This window comes from Solea senegalensis, linkage group LG9, assembly GCF_019176455.1.
Source record: "Solea senegalensis isolate Sse05_10M linkage group LG9, IFAPA_SoseM_1, whole genome shotgun sequence".
NCBI classification, from domain to species: domain Eukaryota; kingdom Metazoa; phylum Chordata; class Actinopteri; order Pleuronectiformes; family Soleidae; genus Solea; species Solea senegalensis.
Genome location: NC_058029.1, coordinates 15,736,224 through 15,754,435, shown reverse-complemented (window position 1 = coordinate 15,754,435; position 18,212 = coordinate 15,736,224). Strand labels below are relative to the sequence as shown.

General features: G+C 39.1%; 1 protein-coding gene across 5 annotated transcripts in view; it reads left to right on the top strand.

The window, feature by feature from the left end:
* ptprub (protein tyrosine phosphatase receptor type Ub) overlaps nucleotides 1-18,212 on the top strand; it is a 153,196-nt gene that overhangs the window by 109,846 nt on the left and 25,138 nt on the right. For 2 of the 5 annotated variants that reach the window (XM_044033418.1, XM_044033416.1), the window contains exons 13-19: nucleotides 6,859-6,895; nucleotides 10,048-10,186; nucleotides 11,125-11,148; nucleotides 11,390-11,544; nucleotides 12,147-12,334; nucleotides 17,434-17,506; nucleotides 17,625-17,701. In XM_044033418.1, coding sequence (XP_043889353.1) covers nucleotides 6,859-6,895; nucleotides 10,048-10,186; nucleotides 11,125-11,148; nucleotides 11,390-11,544; nucleotides 12,147-12,334; nucleotides 17,434-17,506; nucleotides 17,625-17,701 — 693 coding nt within the window. The remainder of the gene's footprint in view (nucleotides 1-6,858; nucleotides 6,896-10,047; nucleotides 10,187-11,124; nucleotides 11,149-11,389; nucleotides 11,545-12,146; nucleotides 12,335-17,433; nucleotides 17,507-17,624; nucleotides 17,702-18,212) is intronic. The other 3 variants (XM_044033420.1, XM_044033419.1, XM_044033417.1) reach the window with 2 other exon arrangements.

The following is an 18,212-nucleotide window of genomic DNA, read 5'->3' as shown; positions in this document are numbered from 1 at the left end:
TAAATGTTTCAAGGCCTAATGTTCGCCGACAAAACTGTGTTCAAGGTGTGAAAGAACAAGCTCCCATGCGTTAAAAGATCAATTTACTGGACTCTTTTTGGAGATAACAAGCTTGAAATGTGCCACAACACTTTCCACCCATTTACATCACGTCACGCCAATGACAGCACAAAAGCTACGGCATCACACTGTGCAAACACTCCAGGAGCTACTCTAGATAATGGGAGTCCTGCCTCTGGCTGCAGCTCCTTAGTACAGATAATGGAGAACGTTTCAAAAATGGAAGGTGAGAATCGTACAGGATTTGTGCAGCTCCTACAACTGAGTGGCTTCATCCGGATGACAGCAGGTGCAGACCTCATTACATTACCTGAAACATCCTGCTGAGGTGTAGCATATGTATGTAGTTAAAATACAACCAATCATTTCTAATGCATATGGATGTTTAACTTCCTGAAACAGCATAGTTCCTTATATATGTATGTATATATATATATTTAAATCACAATAGAACTTGTCAGTGTTTCTCTGACTGAGAGGCAAAGTCACTGAATTACACAAAGTCTCCTCCATTCAGCCCACGCTCCTCCTAATAATCAGTAATAATTGAATAATGCAAAGTAATTTCAGAATCCTTGGGATGGATTGCTATCTATAAAAATTAAATTCTTTGGTCAAATCCAAAGGAAGATTTTATCATAAAAAATAGTTGTGTCGGGGGAAGGTAACATTTTTAAGTTGTTTTGAATGGAAAACAGTCAAAGCCCCAGCTAAAGTGACCTTGAATTACTTTGATGGGTTGATTTGATAACCTTTTTAGTTTTTAAAATCTAGCATCAAGGGCTTTGGACATAGAAAAGTCAGTTTGAGACAGATTCACAGTTGAATCAAAAGCATACAAAGTATATTTGTGTATCTCCTGTTGATTCCTTTCAAATCTGCTCTATAAATGTGTCCTAAGACAGAGGGTTATTAGTTAAAAGGAGTTAGGGTGATGGACTCTCTGGTCTGGCACCTCACTATAGAGCAAAAATATTCAAAACGTGTTGGTTGTTGGAATACGAGCCTTTGGTGAAGAATACAGGATGTTGAGTTAACCTCAACATTTTTGAAACAATTAGCGTGTCACATACTTGTCACATAGCGTCCTGTGAGCCCTGTGAGTCACTGACATTATAGAAAATGTTCAATCATTACCAGAAAGTTGTCGCCCACAGATGATTCCTCACTGAGCAGAATGACATAATAGGATTCATGACCTTATGAAGCCTAACTGAAAATGATATAATCACTTGAAAACAAACGTATGGGTATATCTGTTTCTTACCTCACTGGATCCTTGCCCCTTCTTAAATACTCCGTGCTATGCTATGCTATGTGGTCGTGAATTCTCCGACGTTTCTCCAAAGATATGTATAGTGTGAATTGATTTAATACAAATTCAATTCAGGATTGTGGTCACTTAATTTGCTTTTACTTGATCACTGACTGTACAGAATTACCACTCATTTGATTTCTCTTTCATCACTGGACTCTAGGGTGTCCATCTGTGTTTGCAGAGCAATAGCTTTTATGTGAAGATCAATAGAATGTGTCAGAGAACATTCCTTATATATAGCAGTTACTTTAGAGAGCAATGAACCTGCTATGATCTCGTTTTATCTGGTGTTCTTTTTTTGTTCTAGCATGGGTATAAGCTCTTTGTTAGCTGTGTGCCTTGGATTGGGTCTTTGAATACATATTGTTTATTAATTCATTTGTAAAAATGTTCTCAATTCAAAAAAGAAATAGATTTTCTTACTGGTTTTGTATCAAGGTTCTATTGAGTCTGGAGGACCTGCAGACCTTCTGTATTTAGTGCTCCAAATTTGAATCTGAGTGTAATATACAATTGTTACCACTTCCCACAAAGGCTCTATGAATTTAAGGTTCTAGAATTTTGTGTAAAAAACATAACTTTACAATTTATCTCTATGCACTGTAACAGACACTGCTTGTGCCTCTAGTCGTACTCTAAAGTAATTTGGGGAACGACTATCCCAAATGGCCAGATTTTCAAACAAATGTGAATCTTAGCCCCATCAAAAACAAGTGAAAAAAAGTGTGGCCTTTTCTCACCATGGCTTTTTCTAAAAAGTAGTGGCATTTCAGCACAAATGCCCCGGCTGCTTGTCTCAGTGTGTGTCGTCTCAATGCATTACTTTGTCCAGTCCCCATGTAACTGCACCACAATTTATTCCACCTCGCTGCCTTTGCTTCCTACGAATGTGCACTGATTGCATTGTAGGGACCTTGCCTCCTAAGGGCTTGTTCTTCTCTTACGTATTAGTAGCATTTCAGAATGTTTTTCCGTTACGGTGTCTGTGGGTTTTTTTTTAGCTGTTGTTCTTATGTTTCTGTTTTTCGTTTGTTAGAAGACAAAGTTCAGTTTTCTGTTTCCTCATAATGTGGAAACAAGCCCCTTGATGACTCTCTACTACCTTGTTTGCAGTATTATTATGCTTGTAGATTATGATTCCTGTGTTGCACTGTTTCTGTTACAAAGACTCTCAGTCACACTGACATTGTTAAAAAATTTAAAAAAATAAATCAAAAAAATAGACTAGAGTGACTGCGATTAATAATGAATGGGAAACATCTCCAGTCTGCTAAAAACATTTTCTTAATTAGAAGCCCAAAGCTGGTTGATTTATTTCCTTTTTGTAAAAATTCTAGTTCTGCTGTCACCTAGTTACACTTATGTATTTAGTTAAGTTTCTTTTGAAAAAGAGAACATAATCAACAGACTTGATTCACATTTTAAAATGCATATGAGAACCTTTAGAGGAATTCAGGTTGCATAAAAGGACTGAAATCACAGACTGGGGTTGATTTGTCTACTCTGGGCTACTGTACAATTGTATAACAGTATAATGTGGTAGACTCTTTGAATTGATCCCGCCCCTAAAATCATAGACTCTAGACTGTTGAAACGTCTACAGCTCTGCATTCCTTCCTTTTCACAAAACAAAAACTAAAGAAGTCCTGGTTGTAGACACTTTCGCTTGGAAATGTTTGTGTTTCTATCTTTTTTCACAAGTGCAAACAAAGCCCTCCAGTCTTGCTGTCGTACCCAAAGGACACACCATTACCTTTCCAAATTCTATTACAGGAAGAGCTGCTGCCTGGGTGAGACAATTACTTAAAGATAATTGGACACAGGTGCAGATGATCAGAGGTAGAAAACTGCTACTTTAATTTTCTGTGGCAACATAGTGGAGAAGTGTTGCCATTGCTAGCACAGCTCTCTGTGATCGTCGGCTTGGAATAAATGCTGTACATACATGCTGTGTTACCACACCGTGTTACATTTAGATTCATGGTACTTGCGGATGCAGTTGCTGTCTTTCTTTTTCTTTCTCGCTCTCTCTTTTTCTTGCGTTGCATCTCTGCACCACAAAGTCTGATAAGTGTTTCCGGGTGGCTCATCCCCACAAGTAGCATCTTTTTTCCAATCCAGTGAAGAAACACACGGAGGGAGTGCCGTTTGAGCAGTTCTCACAACTAAGCAACTAAGCATGGGATTAGATAGGGGAGGACTGGCTTTACCAGCGGATGGGATTAGGTTTTGTTTTGCCTGGCAGGGGGCCAGCATCCATGACCCACAATGAGTGGAGCATCGCGCCAGATCACACAGTCCCACTGTCTCCGGGCTTTCAAACACTGTTGCCAATAAACGTGGAAAATACAGAAGCAGTGAGAAATGTGTTTAAATCTGTGCATCAGCCATGTGTCTGTGCCGGAGGACTGAAACAAAACAGTGATTCAACAATTCAGTTTTCAGTCAATAATTGTCCAAATGTACTCCTGCAAGCACATAATTACAGACACAGCTTGATTCCTGTGTCAATATTTCAGAAACGAGGCCTTTGTGAAAGCAAAATCTTTGTTGTTTTCTTTAGCTTGGCTGTCAGCTGAAAATCTTGTGGTTTTGCTCAATTAAATCTGTTTAGTGCAATCAAAGGGCATCTTCTTGTTGAGCACATAACACGTATATATCTGCGACATGTTGGCATGAATAGATTATAGTAACAATTAAAACATTAATAATATTATTAAAATGACAGACTTGCATACATATCCACACTTACATATTCTTTTCTGTGTTAATGAGAAAGATAATAAAACCACAGAGCAGATGCTCAGTTTTGACTCGTGGCTTCTGTGCAGACTGGAAAGCTTCAGCAGGTGTTAAATGTGTTTTGTGCTCGTTTTTTTTTTTCTATTTTGCTTTATATTATGTTGGCCTGCTTATCCTCCATATTCCATTATGCATTTCAGTCTTTTTGCATTTTAGCACTGTGCTTGCACTGTCACAAACCAAAAAATAAAGTAGAATTTTGTATAGAAGCATATAAATGAATTCAGCATATGCCTGTACTGTGGGACTCTTTTATTTGAGGGTTTGGATTGTGTACAGAAGGGGAAAACAAATTACCATGTCCCCACTCATTTTAGAAAAGAAAAAGCACCTCTTGAACTAAAAGTAGCTTGAAGTGATAGTGGTTGGATTGCTGAAAAACCCTTGTATATTAAATTGGATAAAACAGTTGTCTGCATATGGAGATGGTCATAAAGTGCTCATGTTTGTCAGTCACTTAAACAGCAAATACAAATGTAAGTGCAGTCGTGGCTGTTTTAGCATTTTTTTGTGCGGCACAGTGAGTCGGGGTCGGCACAGTTAGTTGTTAGTGTTTGTCTGTAATATCTTTGTGGAGGAGCAACACTGCCCTTAATTTTCAACAGGACTAGGGAAGTAACGGGAATCATTTGAACAGTATGTTTGGCATTTACCCATGCTAATTATCTGGAGAGTGGCTGTCAGGCTTCTCTAATTACTCTGATTGATCCATTTGAAGAGGTGCTTGAAAGACTGTGGATACAGACTGTAGGTTTTGCCAGGGCACAGCAGCATAGCCATTTATAACATCTACATTTGCATTTCCTGACTTCTCTTCCCTCTCTCTCTCTCTCTCACACACACACACACACACACGCAGACACTTACACTTACATGCACACACAAAAACACATACTTACACACATGGTGTAAACTCTGAAGTGTCTTTGCTGCCTTGTTTCGTGCTGGTTTTAGTGTTTTGTTTTTTTAAAAACTGCCAGGAAGCACCAGCTCCTCCGGCATGACTGGCACAACACAGCCATGTGATGTGCGTCCCGCAATCTGGAGCCTGCATATTAACGCTCGTGCGCTGAGCCAGCAAACAGTGATTCAGATGTGCTTGTTATTCATCACAACACGCTATTAATTCATCATATACAGTAAAGGGATGTGAGTGTAGTCTGTCTTCATTTCAAATGTTTTGTCCACAAACAAGGAGGATCAGATGAATCTGCTGTCTCTGATGGGCAACTTGCTCTGTAATTGAGTCAATCACTCAAAACGCTCAAAGTCACCAGTCAGCGTTTTTTTAGAGATGCCGTACAATTGAGTCTGGGTTGCAATTTTAAATAATTACAAACCTCACAATATTATCAAAATGATTTTAATTAAAAAAAAGAAAAGAAATTGCAATCAAAATCATAATCCAATTTCTTGCACACATTTTTCCAGTAATAACATTCAGTATTTTGGTTTATGGCCAAATTGTAACACAGGCATTACCCGTCTAACCGTAAGATTTATTTTATAATAAGAAGCTGCCAGCATCCTGAACATAGATTTTTGTTGTCTTGTTGATAAACATAATTTAATGGGGTTATATTTGAATACACAGTGTGATGAAGCGCTATACTCTAATGATGACTGCACTCCAATATAACAATGTTTTCATCAGCTGCCTCATTAAAAATCATATGAGGTCAAACAATAGCAATTATAATATTTTTCTTAAAAGAGGGACACACATTGTTAGTTGATGTGCTGGAAATAAAAATGGAACACATTATCATCAACAAACCTTTATTTTACAAGAACGTTACATTGAGATTGAGATTTGGCTTCTTTACATAGTAGAGCATAAATACACAAATACAAAACTTTTCTTGAATACATTAAACAATGAGGAACATATTTAGTGTGTCATTCATTCTGAGGAGTTCTTTTGTGGAGTTAAAGTGGCAGTCTCTGACAGATGCCATCTGTCTATGGTTTTGGTCTGTATTTTCAGAACAAACCATCATCTTATTAACTGGTCTAAACATCTGTCAGCCTGAAAGTTGAAAAAGCAATTTAACCAGAGTTTTAGGATGGCGCCTTTCGCTTATTTCTGACTGAGCAAATTTGCATGATTGCCCCATAATGCTTGAATTAGCATCTGTAAATCATAATTTGATGATGCATTTCCTACAAGATATGGCAGAATGGAAGTGGATTAGTTTTGCATCTCATTAGCGCTGTTTGACAAAGGTCCTTTTCATAAAACTGCAAATACCATCAGCTGATATTTTAGTAATATTATCTTTTCAGTTTGAAACCCTCCTCTTAACAAAGCTCTTGAACTCTCATCATTTCTCCTTCAGCAAGAATCTGGTATATTTGCAAACACTTACCAGTTGTTTGGGCACTTACTAAGATTTTGGATTGAATTTATAATCTCTTTAGAAGGATTTTGTCTCGTTAGACTGTATCATTATTTAGTTTTAATGGTTTGAGTAAACATAGGATAGTGAATAATTCCTGACATGGTAAAGCATTCCCTCAGACATTTACTGGAATGAATATCATCCTTTAGTGTTCATTCAGAATGTGTGTTTTAAGTGTGTGTGTCACATCTTCCTCTTTTGTTTTATCGCATCTTAATTCTACAAAATGTGACACAACACTGTCCCCTCTGATGTGTGTTTTCTTTTGTCTTTCAGGAGTCCAGAATCAACTGCATCCGCATTGCTCGTAAAGGTAATTCCACATGAATATGTCTGTGACACTCTGACCTTGAGTACATTTCCCTCTATCATTTCTGCAACAATAATTGTTACAATATCTTTTATATCAATAAATCGAAACCTAAGAACTAATAGAAATGGCGTGGTCTACCCATCTCAAAAGTGCAGGTCTGGACAAACAGCTGTTTAGCTGTGGGCCTGAGAGAAAAGGGCAACAAGCAGGGAGGGATTAGAGGTCAGGCTTTCAACCTGTTTGTTTGCAGACAGATGCTGGGACACACTATATCAAACACAATCTCTTTGTTCACATCAGTTGCTCAGTAGATGACTACATCTGAGGGCTTTGACCTCGGCGTGGTCTCATAGCGTCCTCCAGATCAAAAAGTCCAGATGGAGCTACCTTGGCCTATCATTGAGAGAAACCTTCTGTAGCTCAGATTTCCCACACAAATGGAAAATGAAAAGGGCAGAGGAATTGACTCTAAGTCCTGACGGCAGGAGAACCTCTGTGCTGTGGTACACTGTCAGATCATGGTGAATAAAAGTCATGTATTTATAGTTTTCATAGCACCGCTACAGTAGGCAAAGCCTTGCGAGTAAATTAAGTTGGCGGGGTGTCTTTTACTGGTGAAGGCCTCTTTCTGTGAGTGAAAAACGAAAGAGATGAGGCTCTCCTCAAGCATTAAGCCAAAAGGCAAGGCCAGCCATTTCAGCTCAGCGTCTCACTCCATCTGCCCCACACAGACACCTGGTTGGGCACTGATTAATTATGCTCTCTTTCAGCAAAGGGCTTTACACTGAGCTTGGCGCTTTTCTTTCACACTTTGCAAGGAATGGAAAAAGGAAAATAACAATGGAGCTGGATAAAGTGACAAAGTAATTAGCTTAAGACAGTATTACATGTGTATATATATATATATTTATAAGGGGAGATAAAAGATGTAGCAGTGATGGAGAACACAATCTGCATTACGTATTTCATCACACTCTTGCATAGTGATGTAACTCGGGGAAAACACTAAAAGCAAACTGAGAAATATCAGGGTAATATCTCATTTCAAGGTGTGAAGGGTCAGACAGGTTTCTTGTTGCTGTTTGAGATCCTGTGATCCCACTACGATTAACATAGCCCCTGCATCATTGGTTGCTAAGCCATTATTATCATGCAGACCATCAAAAGTAAAGTGGAGGCAAATGATTCTGGCTTGGATAACAAAGCTGGAGATTACATTTCAACTTCCAGGTGACAGTTTAATTAAGGATCCTCTGGCAGGCTCAACACAATAGACCTCCATTTCTCCTCTAAGTGCCTATTTCCACCATCAGGGCAGCTGGCAGGTGCATGGGTTCATGTGGAAATCTATTTCATGCTCATGTTTGGCTTAATGGAAATTTTGTGGCTAAATGTGGCAAAACCGCCTTATCTGTCCAAAATGTCAAAAAACCTGAAATTGATTTTTTCTCCTCCTCATGCTCATTTTTAGCCATTATAAAAAAAATCCTGTTTCACTCTTGGTGTAATTTAAGTAGTCATTGCATAAAATAAACAGTGAGGAGTGTGTGACTGAGGCTGTTTTTGAATGGAGCACTTAATAGTGGATTTATTAAACATTATTTAATTAAACAAACACAAAAAAAAGTGTATACACTAAACACAAATATGCTTAAATGCTATATTTTCTACAGGGATCACAACTTGTTATGAGCAACCTGAGAAGAACTGCTTTCAGATAACGCCAGGCAGGCAGAGACACCCATGATTGTTTTAAAAAAATACATCCTGACAAAGAATGAAATGGTATTGTTCTACTTTCATCTTTGTTTAGGATAGGATTTCAAAAGCACCAATAAAGTGCCCACGGCTGCAGATATTTGGGCTAAAACATGGCTCTGGTTTCATTTTCTCTGCCCCAGATCTGATTCTTCCCCAGCAGGCTGCAAGATAGAGCTTTATCCTGAGGCCTGCTCTGACTTTCTGCTGCTTTCCAGATAGGTTGTGCTCAGAAGGGTTTTTTTTCAGGGCTGTCGGGGCCTGGAGGACAGACTGACACACACAGGAGAAAAACTAGATCAGTGGGACCCAAGAACAAGGCAAAGAAAAGACCAAGCACTCAGCACCATTTCCATAAAAATGAAGCCTTATACCTGGAAAATCAATGACCTGCTATTATTATTACAACCTTTCCAGTAGCTCTCAGACTTCAAGGCACCTTCATCCACACATAAAGCTGCGTGTGGATGAAAAAGTGCATTTTTAATATCACAAGGAATATTTTCACTGCATGTCATTGCGCTACTCTAAGACGGACGAGGTGGTATCTCATTGTATTTGCAGCCCTTGCAACAATACTTCCCTCCTGTACACCCGTTCATCACTGTTTGTTCATGTTCTCACTCTCTCTGCGTTAACGTGGAACAGACTAAACGGCTTGTTGAAAACCATTTCAAAGAAATCTGCTTGCAAGCTAATTATTTCATTCAACAAAGAGCAAGTTGTAATTATCTAATCTGCAGCTTGTCGGCCTGGACAACCTGGACAAAAGTGTTCTGCCTTGTTCAAGACTTTATCTACTATTTTGCCATTTGGAAATACTCCTCGAAAGTATCATTGCTGGTAGAATGAATGCTGGTGTTACTTTTACGTTCGGAGGGACGCCTGATTCTTCAAAGCTGTAAATTCAGTTTTCCTCTCATCCTTTTTGTTGTCACACTATTTGCTTTTACCTTTCCTGTGAGAGGCCATTAACATGCAGCATTAATAAAAAATAAATAATAAATAAATGCTCGGAAATGTGTGGAAGAAGCCAGAGGTGTTTCTCACCAAGGTGCTTGTGGGGTTGTGCTCCTGTTTGCAGTCCATCTTTAATAAGCAGCTAAATCTTTCAGTGTTTCAGTGATGACTGAAGTTGCTGCAGCATCACTGAATTATTAAATGCATTAAACAAAAACAAAAAAGGATCAGAAGATGGACTGAATGTGCTCGGTGCATCCCAGAAAGATGAGACGTTTTCATCTTGGCAGGACATGGATACGCAACCGCGTCATTCTTGTTCGAAAATCTTATTTTGAAAATAGTGTAATTGTGCACACGAAAGACGCACACCCTCAGACTCTAGATTTAAATGATGAAATATTCAAATCATGCGTGTGTGTTTGTGTTTTCAGCGGCCTGCAAAGATCACCGCAAGGCTTTGGAGGTGTCCCAACACTCTGAGGAGATGGGGCTGATTCTCGGGGTGTGTGCCGGTGGTCTGGTCGTCCTCATCCTCCTGCTGGGCGCCGTCATCATCATCATTAAGAAAGGGTAAACATCTGCTTATAACTGTTGCGCACAAAAACACGCGCCTCATTATGCAAAGTCATACCACATTGTTTTTCTCATTACATTTTGTTTTGGAACAATTCATTAATCAGATTTTATACATGCCAACCCCTCTGAAAGGCCATGCTTTTTTAGGGAAGATGCTGGACCAACAGCCCAGAGCTGCATTGTTTTCACTCCCTAATGTTCCACCACAGGGACCAAACAACTCGTCATCTGCACAGCCTATCTGAGTGTGAAGTATTTAATTAAAGATGGATGCAATTCAATTAGCCACTTAATTACACACACCAAGCAAAAGCCTGACCCTTAAATGAGATGGTAATTGGGAGGGAAAAGGTGCTTTTAGAGATTATTAGTCAGTGATCCCACATGTCCACAGCAGCTCATCTACACCTTTGGCTCTGCATTAATGTAGCTGCAGCTGTGCCAGCCAAAGTTCAAGTCTCAACAAGGCTTAACCTGTCTTAGATAAGACATGCTGCCATGACAAATGTCAAGTCACTCAAGGCACCAGCAATCATTATTAAACGGCCGACACGGAGTTCAGATAATACTGAGTAATGCTGATTTTTCCAAAGTCACCACTACTACGCACACTAGCCCAGGGCCCCGCTGCAAAGCCACCTGGGGCATTGATCGCTAAATTTACTGTGGCAGAAAGCCACGTGGTCTAGTCCTTGAAGTGTAACACCGAGACATATTCGATTGAAGGAAACACACATTTTCTGCTTTGCTGTGGTTTTGGTTTGACAGCGCCTACATTCGCACGTGTCATGTGGCTGCCTTCACCGCCCGAACCTGAGAAGAGGATGGGTCTCATTTTCACTGTAATCAATGCTTTCTGCCCTCAGCTGACATTGCTTTCATCTTACATATCTTTCTCCTAATGTTTGTTTCTCCTCCTGCACTCTTACCAGAAGGGACTACAACTCTTACTACCCGTAAGTGACTCCACCATTTTAGTTTTCCATCATTTTATGATTCATCATATACACGCATGTGCTTTGGCTGTCATAAGTCATAGGGAAAACAATGCTGGATATACCTAATCAGCCTTTTCTTTCATGTTTTTTTGTGTTTTTCTTAATAAATAAACATAATATTTTCTTTCTCTCTCTCTTCCTCTGTCTGTCACCATTCCTCCTGTATTCTTGTCCTTCTGCTCTCTTTATCCACCAATAGAAAGCCAGTAAACATGAATAAGACCCCCATTACCTACCGGCAGGAGAAGAACCATATGGGCTCCATGGAGCGCAGTTTCACCGACCAGAGCACTCTTCAGGAGGATGAAAGGATGGCTCTTTCCTTCATGGATGCACATACCTGCGGTACACGCAGTAAGATATATGCAGACTCACCGTGTTCTCAAAAGCTACTGAATGTGATTCCAAACATTGATGTATGTCACCCTTCACTTTATTATCTCACTGACCGCCGCTCATTCACTCTGAGAGATAGTTATCGCCCGGCATGAAAAAGATATTTCGATACCCTCGGCTACTCACTGTCTGCAGCTGATACACAAAGAAAATCTCAGTATTTCAAAGAAAAGAGAGAATTGTATAAGTGAAAGACATCACTTGTGATTGATGACATCACTTTTCATCTCGATCTCTTCTCTAATAGTGTCAGTCTCAGTGAAAAGGAGGATGTGTTTACTCTAAAGGTTGCTACACATCCTGGTCGGCGTCACCTGTCATCAGGGGCAGGGCTGCTGTCACTTCTACATAAAATCTATCATAGAGACATCTTTGCAGACAAAAGCCTGTATGTGTCCATATCAGCAGGCAGTTTGCTGCCACACCAATGTGTGGCATGTAAAATGCAAATGGTACCACAGAAATGTGTTTCCTATTTTACATCACTCAGTGTGTCATGTTCATGAATTTGTCCACCTGTCGTTGCACTACCATTGCAAATGTGTCTGTATCTGGTTCAGGCGATGCTCGTAGTTCGGTGACTGAGGCCAGCAGTCTGCTGGGAGGCTCCCCGAGGCACCAGTGTGGACGTAAAGGCTCCCCCTACCACACGGGGCAGCTCCACCCTGCCGTGCGAGTGGCTGACCTCCTCCAGCACATCAACCAAATGAAGACTGCCGAGGGCTATGGCTTTAAACAGGAATATGAGGTGAAAGGGCAATATTTATCTCCTTTCTTACACTCACAAATTAAGCCAACAGCTCTGCAGGGTCCCTGAGATCCTTAAAATATCCTTTTGCTATTCAAGGTCTAACAACGCCGTAAAATGTCTCAAATTAAATATGATCTGGGGTGGAATGAATCAGCAAACATGTTTTGTTCAGTTTTTGTTTTAGTTTACCAGCTATTACTAATTTTGCAATGTTCAATAACTATTTGTGCGGCTGTGGTCCGAGCTGTTCGCGAATTTGTTCATTCTGGAAAATCCTTCAGACTGTGCTACTAATCAGGCAGAATTCAGTAGTTTCTCTCTGTCTGCCAACATAATCGATGAGAGAGGGAGAGCAGAGATTATTTATGACCTTATTTCATATGTTGTGCTGTGAAAAACCTAGTTTAAGAGCAGGTGGAATCAATCAATCACTCAATCAACAATCATTGTTTTATTTATATAGCACTTTACAATATCTGCAAGGTACTCATAGGGCTTCACATTAAAAGAAAGAAGAAAACAAACACTCTGGAGTAAAATACACAGTAAAACATTAAGGAAAACCAATAAACCAATAATATAAGAAAATGCACAAAAGGAAACTGTCACCATGCTACTGAATTTCAAAAGCTCTTCTAAATAAATATCTAAATAAAATAAATGCTAAAAAAAATATGTGTATTTACAAGAAAGCTTTAAAAGTCATTTGAAAACATGTGCTTGTACCCTGGCTTTTACTCTTAGAACACAAAATGAATAGCTGCTGCACTAAAGGCAACTATAACATGGACAATTATGCTACAAATGTGAAGTGTATACTGTATACTGTATTCACACTGAGACTGTTGTATTTAACGCCCAACCTTCATTGTCAATTCAGCAGAATGACTGACGTTCTCCCATCATACAGTTAGACAGAGAACTAGAGGCAATAAAACTCACACTTCAGTGATATACTGTGTCGAGGCAGTTTCATCTTTAATTTCTGCAATTGAGAAAGAGTTTGAGTTTATAGGAGTCACTGAAAGCTTTATTTGCCTCTGAGGTTGTCAGTTATGTTTGAGCATCTCCTTTTCCGTGGTGAGACGATGTCTCTTCACATCCTGTGCAGAGTTGTGTTTCTGTGTCTCGTCGTTCAATTAAAGTCAAATCGCTCTACCTGTTTCTGTCAACGATGCACACGGTAACTTTATTGGTGATTATTTGTTTCCAGAAAAACTTCGACCTAATTTAACTTATCTTTGAATAAATGATACATCCATCCTTGCGTGAATGCATATGGACAGATTTACAGTGTCTCCACGTTTAGGCCTGCTCGGTTAGCTTCACTGTCTGTTTGTCAGTCATACTAAGGGTCAATTGTAGTCGCCATGGAGAAGTCATTTTGTTGGTATGATACTTGTCAGCATTATAGGCCAACGCCTCTCCTCTTATCCAAGCACCCTCCTCACCGCCCACTTTAATTCATTATCTGGGTTAACAGGGTTGTCACATTATTACTAAGCATATGAATAAATTGCTCTCTTTTGGGCCAGAAGAGGACCACTGATGTGGTGTCACTCAGACCTGATGAGGTTTCCATGAAGAGTGGGTCGCCTGTCTACCGCTAACAAAAGGCTAAAAAGGGAACCTCAGAATAACCTACCAGCTAGTATTTCTCTCCCACTGCAGAAAAGAGTAACCACAATACTGTGATGCACAGCAGCTGTTAATGCAGTTTCACTGGAAGACATCTCACACTGAAATGTACTTCACTACTTGAACTTCTCATAGTTGTGATGCAAAAACCAACCATGTGGGATTAATGTAGGACTGATATGTGGAGGGCAGAAGCTGAGCTTCACAAAACCAATCCACCAACAACCTGCTGCTCAGAGCCTTGAAACGATATCTGGATTGACAGTGAGTATTTGGTCATCTTGTCTTGAAATTTATTTATTTAGGAAGGAGAATTTCTGTTTTTCAGTTTTCATTTAAAAAACAAGTTTTGAACTTACCTTCAACTGTGTTTTTTTTTTTTTTCCAATCGCATGAGCGTACTTAGTCCTGCCTTAGTTAGTTAGTTTATTTCTCTCTCTCGTTTTGTGCCGGTGAACAATGGAGTCTTAGCCCTAAATTGAACTCTAAGTAGAATTAGATTTTCCTTTGCGGAACATTGTCCATCCATCTCTTGCTGTTGCTGCTATCGGTAGTCGTATGATTCACAGAACCTAATGAGAGCCCAGATCTCAGAAAACATCTCCCTGGTGGAAACAATTGCAGTTAAGATTTTCAAACATACCTACGAGAGGAGTCCGTCCGTGTCACCCGTGGCTATTTTTATGAAAAAGGAAAACATCTTTTGTCTCTGGTTCATGGTTCCCCCCTCTGGGAACTCTGCTTGTAGACTCATTACACTGTCCCTTGTGGGTAAAACACACTAAAAAAAATCAATACACACCTCCTCAGTATGAAAGTGTGTGTTTTGATGGAGTGTCCCTCTCTATTATGAAGTAAGAAGATGAGTATCATATTACACTCCCATGGCAGGTGTGGCTTTTTATTTCCCTGAAGAATACATGATCCAGAATTTAGTGAGTTGTAAAGGGACTCATATGTGTGGCAGCTGCTGTCACCACCGTTACTGTATATTGGTTTTAGTTTAAGTGAGTGTGCCCGGTCAGAATTACATGTGTGGTGTGAAGATGGGCACTATTGTATAGCTATTTTACCCATCAGAGTGTTTCACTTATTCACACATTGTATTTTAAGCTAACTGCCATGCACACTTGTATGCAGAAGATTTTGAATATTGCTGAATTTAATCAGTTATGTACCTAAAAAAAGTACTGGTTTTGACTTTTAGGTATTGTGGTAATAATATTTTCCTAATTTTTACATTCACATCATATTCATGTTTTGGTATAAAAATTTAGAGCTATGTTTCTCATTCTTAAAAAATGGATTGCTGTGGCCATTTCTCTCTGTTGCTATGCTAATGTGATTTGTTGGCACGACTCTGTTTCCACTTTTTATGTATTTATAAATTATTGTTCATCACTTAGTTTCTACTAGGTTCTACTACTCATCTTCGTGTCTTCTCTAGTCTGAGTGTTCAGGATCAGTATATCCACACTGATCATACTGAGTCATACTGAAAACTAAATTGGGCACAGTGCGCCTTAGTTGCACAAATAACAAATAATGCACAAGGTAAATCATTTCTGTAATTTCTTGCATCTGATGTCTCTTATTTCAACATTATCCTTTTAACCCTCTCTCTCGATCTCGTCCAGTAAGATTTTCGTATAAAACCTACATGTGTCTGTGTTGTTAAACTTAATAACCTCTCACGGTTGCTATGCCACCATATCAGCTGCGGTCAGATGGGGAGCATGTGTGCTTGTTGTCTCTTTGTTCCAATTTCCTGAATGATTTTGGCGGTTGATGGGCAATTTAACCCTAATGACACAAAAGACAATTTTGCTTAGGAACTTAGGAATCAAAATGTGAATTATATATGTATATATATATAGATATATATATATGTATATATATATAGATATATATATACATATATATATATATATATATATATATATATATATATGTATATATATATGTATATATATGTATATATATATATATATATATATATATATATATACATATGTATATATATGTATATACATATATACATACATATGTACATTTTTACGTTTCTGTGGTTAATACACCAGTATGTCAAAGCTCTTTAACTGAAATGATATTTATTAGTTATCCATGAATTTTCAAATGTACTGTTTTTTTAAAAATAACTTGAAAAAATAGTAAAACACATTATTTCTTAATTAACATGTCAAATTATAGTTATTTACTTGATTCATTTCTCAGAGAAGAAGCCTCAAATTTGGGTTTGAAAAGATGAATTCAGTTTCATATTCGCCAAATAAATTAAGTTTTAAACAAGTCTTTCTCGTTTTAATGACAGGTGGCATAATAGGTGTGTTAAGCACTGTATATAGTCAGACAAATGTCCAATGATTAAAATATAAAAATAATGACATTTAACATTTGTGTGCGTTGTTTTTTTCCTGTAGTGTGACCACTTGAGCCATACAACAGTTAGGAGGTTCTCGTTCTTGTGTCTTTCCTTTCTCTGGGTCTCTCTTCTGAGCAGAGGTGTGTGTGTGTGTGTGAGCAGGGAAACAAAAAGAGCTCAGGGATGTCAAAAATGTAAGGAAAAGAGGTCAAGAATGATGGATGAGTTGGACATTGAGAGAAATGATGATGAACGATGATGAAGAGAGGTAGAAGAAGGTAAAGAAAAAGAAAACGAGTGATTCAGAGAACAAAACAGGCCCTGAGGGAATGTACATTGAAAGAACTGTAAAGTGTGAGAAGGAGGAGAAGGCTGTAATCCCAGGCAGGATTTGGCTGGTTCTTGGCTCGCTGTGAGGAGAACTGCATTGTAATCCCCTGCTCACCATGTAGACTTGGGCAGTGTTTTGAAACCAAATTCCTCTAGTGGCTGACAACTGCAGGGGGTAGACTGGGGATAATTTTGTGTCTGCTTGTGTGTGTCTATGTGTGTTTGTGTATCTGGCTCACTGAAAGGGCTTATTTTGGCCGCGCAGTGCCTTATTACAATGTGTGAGAGGATGTGCTCTCCTGTGCATCCATGCACACAAGCGTGGGAGTATGATGTGTTATATTACATCTGAGCAACCATTCATCCAAGCAGTCGTGGCTAAAGTTTAGAGAGCATAAGCTTTCAGGGTAAAGGGTTTAATGAAAGGTCAGTTTTTGAGTTACAGTATTGTATTCATTATCTTTTACTTTCATAAACCTGCGTGCGTAAGAAATTAACCATAACCAGGACGGTCAAGGACACTTAAGTGCTCCACTACACACTGATTTGTCTAATTGTATATAAGACACCAAACTTGTCTCCTCGCTGAAAGCCTTATCATGCTGAAATATTTCCTTATCAGCTATAAAACAGAAGTGAAAGGGTGTGTTGAAGCTGCTATTATCTGTAGTTTGAGACATTTGAACAGTAAACATGGAGACAGTGTTGTTTAGATCTGAAGTGAGATTCTTTTTTATTCCCACAGAGTTTCTTTGATGGCTGGGACTGCACAAAGAAGAAGGACAAAACCAAAGGGAGGCATGACACTTTGTCAGGATGTAAGTCATCAGAAAACGTTTTATTCTGCGTGAAAACATATAACCGAAAATATTGTCAAAGGTTTTTGGTTATTTTTTTCATATAAAAAATCTTTTGCTCTTTTTGAATCTGTCTCAGATGATCGCCACAGAGTCAAGCTCCACCCTCTCCTGGGAGACCCCAACTCAGACTACATCAATGCCAACTATATCGATGTAAGTGTAAAGTTTTTTTTGCCCTCTCTCTCTCTCTCTCTTTTCTACATGGGATGGAAACAGTCGGCCTCTGCTGTGACTCTGTCTCTCATACCTTTCAAAGCCGCAGTCCATCGCTCTCATTCCTGTACGCCCACCAGTCTGCTGGCCCACTTTCACCTGAAAGCTTTCATCCAATCAAACACCCTCGTTTGCTGTGTTTTTGCCAGATGCCATGATTATCAATTGCTGCACTGAGTTCCTGACCCAGACTAACTCTGCTATCTCTTTTATTAAAGCAGAGTGGAATAAATGTGTTTAATGGACAGGAGATGAACCTTTCTGTAAGATGCCACAAATCCCCCGAAATTAAATCGACATGATCACTTTTATTCAATCTGTAGATGGGCTGTGTGTGTGTGTGTGTGTGGCGGGGGCATGCAGGGCCACTGTAACATTCTCACTGATCCCATGAGAAATACATGTATATGTTGCTGATCTGCATTTCATTCAGAAAAACAGGCCGTCTTTA